This window comes from Lemur catta, chromosome 15 (genome assembly GCF_020740605.2).
Source record: "Lemur catta isolate mLemCat1 chromosome 15, mLemCat1.pri, whole genome shotgun sequence".
Taxonomy (NCBI): domain Eukaryota; kingdom Metazoa; phylum Chordata; class Mammalia; order Primates; family Lemuridae; genus Lemur; species Lemur catta.
This window is the reverse complement of record NC_059142.1, coordinates 39,981,797-39,992,931: the sequence shown is the minus strand read 5'-3', so window position 1 is coordinate 39,992,931 and position 11,135 is coordinate 39,981,797. Positions and strand designations below refer to the sequence as shown.

The window sequence follows — 11,135 nt, the reverse complement described above, 5'->3', positions numbered from 1 at the left end:
TAAATTTCTAGAAGTGGAATTGCTATGTCAAAGAGTAGATACAATGCATTTAAACATTTTGATAGCCATTGCCAAGTTTCTTTTTGATGAAATTGTGCCAATTCTCAGTCCCACCAACAATGAGAGCGTTCCATTCTCCAAAACCTTTAGATACTTGACAAGATAAAAATTTTTACCTGGTTTAATTTACTTTTTTATGAGATTGTTATATGAGATTGCACATTGTTTATTTTTATTAGTGATTCCTATTTCTGTTAATGTGCTCTGTCTGTGTCTTTTGACCATTTTGCTATTGACATTAATCCTAAAACTTTTTAAAAACTGATAATACAAAGTTATATTACCATCATGCTTTACAACTTACTAAGTATTTATATATGATCTCATTAAAATTTTTTGGTCCTCATGTCAACCTTATAAAATAAGTAGGTTGTTTTTTTTGTAGGTGACAAAACAGGTCACAAAACAGGTGAGCTTGTATAGCATATGTCTTGTCATTCACAATTCTGAAAACCAAGAAGTTCTGAACACCAAAAGATTGTTTTTTATTAATTTGACACCAAAATTCATTTGGAAGCAACATTTGACCCAAAATGTGAGGCTATTTATAGTCTTTGTTTATTCCACTTAGGGTATTTATTTTTAGCATAAATATTAATGAGTTCCACTACATGATGTTGCTCCAGAGTTCCAACAGAGGGTGTTACATAACACATGGGGAGTGCTCTGCATTACCTGCCTAAAATCTGGAAAATTCTAAATTCTGAAATATCTGGAGTCTTCAAACTTTTTATTAGTTGACCTAAAGAAAGTAGAGTTAATTTTAACTTTTAATCTGTTTAACGTTTTAAGGCATTGATTGCAGCTTATTACCTTACCTTAACCTCTTTATCTGCGCTGTCCAATTCAGTAGAACCAGCCCCACATGGTTACTAAGTACAGTATTTGAAATGTGGTTAGTCCAAACTGAGATGGGCTAGATGTAAAATACACACCGGGTTTCGAAAATTTGTACGGAAAAAAAGTAAAACATCTCACTCATGTTTAAATATCCAACATGGTTAAATAAAATTCTGGATATGTTGATTTGAACAAAATACATTATTAACATATGTGCTTTGCCTCGTATGACTGACTATTGGGCAGCGCTGCTCTGTAGGCAAGCCGGTCCCATCCCCACTTGTACGCAGCTGGGATTCCGTGGGCGGAATTATTAATACAGACACCCCTGGGGCCCAAAGGAGTTTGCTAATGATCCTCCCACCCCTGGTCCTTTTCAAAGTCTTGAAACAGTCGCTAAACAACTGGGAACATCTGCAATTCGCGTTTTCAGTAAATTTGTCCAAACCGCACCCCATTCTTTACCCTCTTGCTTCTGCGCAGAAACGCGGCCCTCAACGAAGTTTGTCCCACGGCGGTCTCCGTCGGCTCCCGGGCTTTTCAGCGTGTGTGCGTCCCTGCAGCCGGCAAAGATGGCGTTCCTGTGTCAGCGAGATAGCTATGCCCGGGAGGTGCGGCCTGGTGGGCTGGGGATCTGATGCTGCCCGGCCGACGGGGCGGTTTAGGGAAGAGGGCGCCGCGAGGGGAGGGAGTGCCGAGATAGGATTCAGTTCCGGTGGGGAGAGGGCCGGGGTCGGGGCTTATTCTGTCGTTCTTCCCTGTCCAGTTCACCACCACCGTGGTTTCCTGTAGTCCCGCGGAGCTGCAGACAGAGGGGAGCAACGGCAAGAAAGAGGTGCTGAGCGGGTTCCAAGTGGTGCTGGAAGACACGCTGCTTTTCCCTGAAGGCGGGGGACAGGTACTAAGCGCCCAAATTCCTTTGTGCTGAAGCAGAAAATGCTTTCCTGCCTCTGCTTTCTCAGTCACAATACATTTAGATGGACGTTCGTTCAATTCATTTCATTACTCGTTCAAGAAATACCAATCATCAAATGCTTATCTGGACACACATATGCTAGGTATTATTCCAGGCTCTAAGGATAAAGGGTGAACAAGACAGTGTCTCTACTTACATGCAATGTTTATTGGAGATAACTGTGTATGCTTGGTATAATGAGTAATATAAATAAAAACAGAATGAAGGGAAAGAGAGTGATGGGATGCTCTTCTGTAGGGGGGGCGGGAGGGTGTTACTTCAGAAGAGACCTAAACGAAGTGAGGGAGTGAGCCTTTGCTATTATCTAGTGGTGCTGGTGGAGGGAGGGGGAGTGAGTATTCCAGACAGGTAGAATAGCAAGTGCAAAGGCCCTGAGGTAGCAGTTAACTCAGGGTGTTTGACAGGGACTGAAAAAGATTGCCCCTGAGGGGGTTCATATGAGATAGATGAGTTACAATAGCACAACAGAGAGCAGACTTATCAGTGCTGTGATGGGGTAGAGACTAGGTACAATTTGAACACAAATGAGATTCATTGTAAACGTGGAAGAGGAGGGTAATCATACCAAAGGTGGGCATTATAGGAGAGGCTTTTTTTCTCTTTTTTTAAAGAAAGGGTCTTGCTCTGTCACCTGGACTAGAGTGCAGTGGTGTCATCATAGCTCACTGCAACCTCAAACTCCTGGTCTCAAGTGATCTTCCTGCCTCAGCCTCCCCAATAGCTAGGTCTATAGGCATGCACCACCATGCCCAGCTAATTTTTCTTATTTTTTTGTAGAGATGAGGTTTTGCTACAAGGCTCGAAGGTTCGAAACAGGCTGGTTTCGAACTCCTGGACTCAAGCAATCCTTCACCTTGGCCTTGCAAAGTGCTAGGATTACAGGCATGAGCCACCGTGCTGCTGGGAGAAGCTTTTCTAGCAGAGATAATAACACAAAGGTCAAGAAGTCTGAGAGAATCTGACAAGTCTAGTTAGCTGTAAATAGTCTGATATAGTTGGAGCATATGGTGCACGTTGATGACAGGCTAGTGATGACCTTGGAAAGGGTCAGTTCAGAGGGCCTTGAAGGATGTATTAAGGTGTGTGCACTTCATTCAGGAAACTGTGGTGAACTATGCAGGTTCATAGGCAAAGAAGTGATGTGAGCAAACATGTTCAGTAGACTTGATAGTGAGAAAGTTCCAATTTCATATCAGTGTTACTATTACAGTGATTTTCCCACCATGGAGGTTTTGTGATCTGCTGAAGGAAAACCTGTGACTTCAGCTATCTATAGAAGGTCTAATTTTAGATATTATTTCTTTCAGGGAGTCTTTCCTGATTCCCTAAGACTGTGAGGTCTCTTTCCTTTGAGGTTCTCTAGCGCCATACACTTCTTAATATTATGGCGTGTTGTAGATCATGTTGCAATTGCTTGTTTTCTAGTCTGTGTTTTGCTTCACATTCTTAAATTCCAAGAGGGACCATTTCTTGTTTACATTGTATTCTTGAGCTGGCACGGTGTCTTATAAGTAGTTGGCACTTGATACTTTTTAAATGAATGAACATTTTTGAATCTAATTCTAGGCAGCAGTGCAGAGGATGGAATGGAGGACGGGAGGAAAATTCAGATCATTTTAGAAGCTATTACAGATAAGAATCTAAATTAAGGCAATGAGAGTGAGGATTAAGTTTCTTTGGGTTTTACTAAAATCTTCATTGCTGTAGTTATAATCTCTCTCTGTTTTGATTCTGTTATTCTGTTCTGAAGATCAGAAAATATGGGTGTTTAGAGTAAAGAAAACAGAGAGTCCTCTCATAGAACAAAGGGGTCCCTCCTTATTTGGCATTGCTTCCCCCTTCTCTCTTAGGGAGCTCAAATTCTGGGTCTGTCTCTGACACACACTCCCTAGCATGTCTTTGTATCTAGGAATTAGAGTGCCGTGTCTCACCATTGATTACCTTTACTTCTTTCCCCGAGCCTGATGACCGTGGTACAATCAATGACATCTCTGTACTGAGAGTGACCCGCCGGGGGGCCCAGGCTGATCATTTCACACAGACACCCTTGACCCCTGGGAGCCAGGTCCTGGTCCGGGTGGACTGGGAGCGGAGGTTTGACCACATGCAGCAGCATTCAGGTAAGTGATGTGGGATGGGGGCAGGAGGGGCTGTTGCTGTGTATGGGATTCCATGGTGATTGAGACATGGTTCGGGTTCTCTAGGAGTTAGCCTTTTGGAGGAGACAGATGTATCCAGAGTCTGCTCTGATTCAGACCGGATATGCTAATTGTTATAACAGCAATATGAACAATTAAAAGTATTAGAATAACTGCTGGATTTAGGTATTACCATCTTCCCACTTGATACCTCTATCTGGTTGTCTCACAGGCTTTTCAAACTCAAAATGTCCAAAATGAAATGAAGAGCTTCTCCCTCCCACCTGGTGTTCCGTCAGCACGCTGTATGTTCAGTGCAGGGTGTCAGCGTACACCCAGCTGCTCAAACCCTGGAAGTCATTCCACATACCTCTTTGGGGATAGCCAATCACTGAGCCCTGTCGGTTTATTTCTAAATATCTCTCCACTTCCTTCCACTGTCACTGCAGTCACCCTAGTCCCAGTTCTCATTGTGTTCCCCCTGGGCCTCTGTAGTAGTTTCCTGGCTGATCACCCACATTCAGTCTGTAGCCTGTTTTCCACACAGCAGCCAGAGCAATCTTATAAAAATGCAAATCTGATCATGTCACTCCGCTGCTTAAAGCTCTTTGTGTAAAGCCAAACTCCTTATGGCCTACAGGCCCTACCTGGGCTGGCCTTTGTCTACTGCTCCAGCCTCATCTGGTGCCCGTCCCCCTCCTGCTTTCTGCATCCTGGCCATGCTGGCCGTCTCTTGACTCCCTATACATACCCTGCTTCTTCCCTCCTCAAGGCTTTTGGCTGTCTTGTTGCTTCTGCCTTCATGGTCAATTCCTATTCCTCCTCCTCCTCCTCCTCTTCTTCTTCCTTTTCCTCACTGTTTCCCTTTATCCTCGCTGTTACCAGTCAGGGATGCTGCTGCATCTCTATTGGAAGTGCTGTGCCTTGCATGTGGTAGGTACTCAGTAAATATTTGTTGAATGAATGAATGCTGCACATTAGAACTTAAGTTCACATCCTGCCTCTGATAAGCTCTGTTGCCTTGGCAAGCTATTTGATCCCTCTAGGCTTTAGTTAGTGGTCTCATAAAGCCTTTTGCAGAATTCTCATGATGATTTTCAATAAAGCATCTAAAGTGTATTACCCAGTGCCTAGCAGGTCTTCAGCAGGAGAATTTCTGTGATTTTATCATTGTAGGAATATGTGGCTGTCTGGGCTTCTCACTTTTCTCCTGTGTCTTCCTCTCTTTGCTTAGGGCAGCATCTCATCACAGCGGTTGCTGACCATCTGTTTGAGATGAAGACAACATCATGGTGCGTGGAGGCATAAGACTAACCGCAGGGCACGGGTCCCTGACCACCAGCAGCATGCTCCATCATAGGTTGGGGAGGAGAATGATAAAAGAAAGGGTAGTGTTCAGAATTGGTTCTGTTCCCTGTTCCCCTTGATGTTGAGGTGATGGGGTTACCTCGTGTTTCTTGGGGAAAGCATAAGGATGAGAGAAGCGACACTTGCCTTTCTTAGGAAAGAACATGGACTTTGGAGCCCAGAGACCTAGGGGGTGCATCCTGGCCCCACCACTCACTGGCTGCATGACCTTGACCATGTTCCTGAATACCCCTCACCTGTAAAATGGGAATGACAATCCCTACCTTGTGGGGTTTTTGTGAGGATTAAATAAGATCATTTATATGAACAGTCTTTGTAAACTTATTGTCATCATCAGCATCCTGTGACCATGCTGTTTCTTCTGGCAGGGAGTTAGGGAGATTCCGGAGTGTCATTGAGCTGGATAGCCCTTCTGTGACTGCAGAGCAAGTAGCTGCCATTGAGCAGAATGTCAATGAAAAAATCAGAGATCGGCTGCCTGTGAATGTGCGAGAACTGAGCCTGGATGACCCTGAGGTGGAGCAGGTGAGGGGAGAGCCAGGGGGGTGGCTTCTGCAGAATGGCCCTCCGAGGGCTCCTCGTCAGAGTTCACACAGCGCTTCTCCCCCGCCTCTGTCCCAGGTGAGAGCCCGGGGTTTGCCGGATGATCATGCTGGGCCCATTCGAGTCATTACCATCCAGGGTGTTGATTCCAACATGTGCTGTGGGACCCACGTGAGCAATCTCAGTGACCTGCAGGTAGGTGAGGAAGGGCTGTTGAGTGGTTAAGGAGGGTTTCGGGAGTGGGGGTCATAGCAGGGTTCGGAGTGTAGAGGGGGTCAGTTAAGGAGTCCCAAGTGAAATCTCCCCTTCCTTGCTTCAGAGCTGAGGAGGCAGTGAGTCTCCCCTGCCCTCAGGTTCGAGGATTGCTGTGGCTTGTGCACGTGTGTGTGTGTGTGTGTGTGTGTGTGTATGTATGTATGTATGTGTATGTGTGTGTTACCCTCTTGTCTCATGTAGGTCATTAAGATTCTGGGGACCGAGAAAGGGAAAAAGAACAAAACCAACCTGATATTTCTGGCTGGGAACCGGGTGCTGAAGTGGATGGAGAGAAGTCATGGAACTGAAAAAGCACTGACCACTCTGCTTAAGTACGCCCCTTTCAGTTGCCTCCTGTTTCTAAGATCCCAGACACCCGGGGTGTAGGCTTCCTACCTGTAAGGGAGACAGAATAGTCTTTTACCTCTGGGAGATAAGATGCAATCATAAATGACAAAGTGCGTTGGATAGTGAGTCAGACCCATGCAAAATGGTTTATTCCTTTGTATCCTTTCCCCAAATTGCAAAAGCGACCTTCCCAGAATGTCCCCAAGTCCCCATCTGGAGGGAGGCACGTCAACATCAGAAGTAACTGGGAAACTGGGCAGGTCTCCACTGACCTTTCTCTCGCAGGTGCGGAGCAGAGGATCACGTGGAGGCAGTGAAGAAGCTCCAGAACTCCACCAAGCTCCTGCAGAAGGTGATTTATTCCATGGAGGGTGGAGAGGGCGTGGGCTCTGCCTGGAATAGGCTCTCCAGACTCGGCCCCCTGCCTGGGCAGATGTGTAGTTTGTCACAGGAGGAGTGAGGGGAGAATGAGGTGGAGGGAAGCTGGTGCTCTCTTGTCATCCTTTTCACCTGTCTACTGAGTTATCACATCTATTTCAGAACAACCTGAATCTGCTCAGAGACCTGGCTGTGCACATTGCCCACAGCCTCAGGGACAGCTCGGACTGGGGAGGTGTGGTCGCATTACACAGGTGAGAAATTAAGTATCGGAGACAAGATGGGGGGCTGTGTTGGGTTGGGGTCCAGCGTCTCCCCTGTATTCAGTGCACTGTGGGAGGCAGGTTGCTCACTGGTATTCTCAAGGCTGAGCAGACCCTAGGAAATGTGTTACCTACCGGGTTTCCTGGTTTGATATTAGCATTGTCACTGTAACCCTGTATCTTTCATTAGCACCTTCCCTCACCTCCTTCACCAGCTAACAGATCTCTGTTCATCCTGGTCAATCCTATATGGGGGGACAGAAACAAACCCAAAGCTTATTTAGAAACTGCTGAGGCTGAGAAGTACATCTTGTTGGCCGTTAGCAAGCACACTTTTTCTTTTGCAAAGGGGTCTGGGAGTTAATGTGCACAAACAGGCAGCAGTGAGGCCAGCCTCACGAGGATAGGCCAGGCTTCCAGCAGTGTCACAGCCACCATTCCAACCGGGATCTCATGTCTGTGTCCTTTGTCATAGGAAGGAGGGTGATTCTGAGTTCATGAATATCATTGCCAATGAGATTGGGTCAGAGGTAAGAGGAACATAAGATTCTGTACCCTGCCCCAGGTAGAGGCCTAGGGAGATAGATATAAGTGAGGGGTGTTGGTTTAGCTGAAGTCCCTCCATATTAACATGTGCAGAGTAGGGCATAGAAATTCATTCAATACTGTTTTCTTAGCACTGGCTGTGAGCCAAGCTCTGTTGTAGGTAATGAGCTGGATCTGGGCTATTGCTCTTTCTGGGGCTGTGACATTTATCAGCTTCTGAGCTCCTTTTATCAGAACTTTAGCTCCTTAAAACTATCCAGGTTTATGTGTGCTGACGGTCCGATATTAGAAATACAGAGGTTGGTGAGGCCCCGTGAAGGCTGTCCCATCTGTTTTCCTCTGCCTCTGGCTTCACTTGTCCTTCCTCTTCCTGACACTCTCTAGAAATCTCTCTTTTGCATTTACTCCAGAACCCGTTTTTTTTTTTTTTGGTTTTGCCTAGTGTGGGTCAAGCATTGTGTATCGTCATTCTCATAATTCTTCTGTGTAGTTAGTACTGATTCACAAGGAGCTCATTTCTAGTCTAGGAGACAAATCTGTGTTGACATTTATTATTTGGAGTGATAAATGCTAGAGGCAGAGGAGCACATTACCTGAGAGGGTGGGGAGGCGTTAGTGGAAGGGGCCTTGAAGACTGCTTAGAGGTCATCAGACAGACAAAGGGGAGAGGTGGCCAGGCAGAGGGAAACACAGTGGTTTAGGCAGTGGCAGGCACTGTGCGTGTTGTGGGTGACAGGTCGGAAAGGCTGGTAGAAGTCAGACCATGAAAGGCATTTTGTTTGGCCATGGTCAGCAGCCTTCTGCCTCCTTAACATTTAACCTAAGTTCCCGTGGTCGCTCTCAAAAAGTTTCTTGGCCCTAATGGGGCAGGGTGGAGGGGTTGCATCATCATTCAGCGGGAGCATCACTCCATGCTTTGGGGGGAAATAGTTGTTCTTGAGCCTAAGAAGAGAGCAGAGCTCGGGGGGTTGATCCCACATTCCTAAGTATCAGGGCTCATCTCCTTGTCTTACCTCCTAGGAGACCATCCTGTTCTTAACTGTGGGTGATGAGAAAGGTGCTGGGCTGTTCTTACTGGCAGGGCCAGCTGAGGCCGTGGAGACCCTGGGGCCCAGGTAAACCCTGCGTGGACCCTCCTGCGCAAGTGGGAGTGCCTGTAACCTATTAACCTGCTAATACAGCCCTTTACTGACTAAAAGGGCCATGATATCTGCTCTGGCATTCAAGTCACATTGCAGGCAACAATAATAATAATAATAATAAATTAGACATGGAGCTATATTACCTGTGTTCTTTCTGGCATTTAGGGTTTTCAGAGTCCTAATTGGCTCTGATGAATACGTGTTCATTGGAAAACAGTGAAGGAAAACATAAGTATTTCTAGTGGAGGTTCCTGACAGGCAGCCACATGTGGCCTATACACTACTTTGGCCTGTGCACCATTTTATTCATTTTTCATTTTGCTTTAATTATTTTGAGTTTTAATACACAGAGTATAGAAAATAACAAACCTGAAAACCTACCCACCAAAATGAACATTTTCATCTTTTTTTGCAGAGATATTTTAACTTAAAAAATTATGAACTATAGCATATAAAATTGCATTAAACACAGATGCAGTCTGATGATTAATTATAAAGCAAACATCAACATAATCACCAGCCAAGACATGAAATAGGAATTTGCCAGTCCCGACCCCCACCATGTGTTCCTCTCAGTCACGCACCTCTACTTCGTGCACCGTTTTAAATTTTCAAAATGATTTGCTACGTCTTAAAATTAGGAGATTTTTACAGAAAAATATAGAGTTCTAGCTTTTCTCATAAACAAACAAACAAAAAAGATCTGGCAACCCTGGGCCCATGTTCCTCTGGTAGTAGCTGCAAGGGACTGAGCTGTGGCGCCCTCCTTAGACAGCATGGGCCTCTGCAGTTCGCCTCTGGCCCCACCTTTCTCGCTGACACCCAGCTCCTTTGCTGCTGCTCCCCGCAGGCGCTTGTGTTTGGGGCCCCTTATTCCTAGGATACACTGGCCCTGCTCCCTGGAGATTACATAATATATCTAGCCCTGTTCATAGACTTGTATGTCCTTGCCAGTTATTCACTCTTGCAGTGAATGTGGTACATGTATCATGCATGTGTGCAAGTATTTTTAAGAGAGATCTCTAGAAGTCATTTCCTCTTCCTCTGTCTCCCCAGCCACCAAGGAAAGATACAGGGCTGCCCTTGGTTTTTCTGTGGCTTTTTCCTTTCAGAGTCCTCCTCCCTGACTGTGTCTCTCTTCCCCAGGGTGGCTGAGGTCCTGGAAGGCAAAGGAGCCGGGAAGAAAGGCCGCTTTCAGGGCAAGGCCACGAAGATGAGCCGGCGGGCAGAGGCGCAGGCGCTTCTCCAGGACTACGTCAGCACACAGAGTGCTGAGGAGTGAGGTCTCTGGGCGCCTGCCTCCTGTGACCGCAGAAGGAGTTTCTTGGACAATAAAATAGTCTTGACTGAGAATGGTTGTGATACCATTTATATGTATATGACTAATTTGTACAGTATACTCCAGCATGCTTGTTTGGTTAGTATCTGTGGATAAACAGGTTTCTAATGTGGCCCTTATTAGGCATAACCAACATGAGTGGGTATTATGTTGATGAAATGTACTCATTTATCTAAACCCAGCTGAGACCTCTCTTCATGGAGAAATACAGTTGCTTAAGGAGAGTACAGGTCAGTCTGGAGGCTTGACCTAGGGCTTGACCTCCCTCATTCAAATCTCCTTGTTTTCTTCTTTTCTTTTTTTTTGTCTTTTCCCAGTCTTGTGTTTCAGACCTAAAAAGTATCAATGACTTTGCAAATAGGTCAAGAAGCCACAAGAGTATATAGATGCCATAAAGATGCCCCATGTAAGTTACTAAAGCTGTCAAAACATGGAAAACGATGTACCATGCAAGACTAACCCAAGGAAAGCTGGTGTGGCAATACTAGTGTCAGACAAATTGGACTTTAAGGCAAGAACAGTTATTAGAGATCAAGAGGGACATGTAATGATAAAGATATAACAGTTTTAAATTTGTATGTGTCTAATAACAGCCTCAAAATACATAAAGCAGACACTGACAGATCTCAGAGGAAGAATACACAAATCCACAATCAATGGAAGACTAAAACTGACCTTTCAGTAACTGATAGAATGAGTAGATGTGTAATATCATGGGTAGGAGCATAGGCTTTGGAGTTTTGCAGACCTGGGTAGAAATCCTGCTTTTGTGCATCCATAGGTGGTAAAATTATAAAGATCTAGTCACAGCCTTGCCCAGAACAAAGATGGTCAGGACACAGACGGCCAGGATGAAACAACAGAAGAGAAAGGGCAGCTAGCTGGTGGCTCTGGTTGTGGTCAGCTGTTTCTGTATTGTTCTGATCCTGAAAAGCACAT

General features: G+C 45.5%; 1 protein-coding gene across 3 annotated transcripts; it reads left to right on the top strand.

The window, feature by feature from the left end:
• Window positions 1–1,393: 1,393 nt before the first annotated feature.
• LOC123620987 (alanyl-tRNA editing protein Aarsd1) lies at window positions 1,394–10,210 on the top strand. Of its 3 annotated transcripts, none has more exons than XM_045526632.1 (12): window positions 1,394–1,511; window positions 1,667–1,798; window positions 3,786–3,996; window positions 5,249–5,306; window positions 5,751–5,907; window positions 6,004–6,120; window positions 6,382–6,512; window positions 6,814–6,880; window positions 7,069–7,160; window positions 7,645–7,699; window positions 8,736–8,830; window positions 10,004–10,210. In XM_045526632.1, the coding sequence occupies exons 1-12, from the start codon at window positions 1,473–1,475 to the stop codon at window positions 10,137–10,139; spliced, it is 1,290 nt and encodes a 429-aa protein (XP_045382588.1). In that variant the 5' UTR covers window positions 1,394–1,472; the 3' UTR covers window positions 10,140–10,210. The 3 variants fall into 3 exon arrangements, 2 of the variants coding, with proteins under 2 accessions (XP_045382588.1, XP_045382589.1); XM_045526633.1 differs by having other exon boundaries at window positions 1,396–1,511; window positions 3,837–3,996; XR_006728987.1 differs by lacking the exon at window positions 7,645–7,699 and having other exon boundaries at window positions 10,004–10,088.
• Window positions 10,211–11,135: the final 925 nt, after the last annotated feature.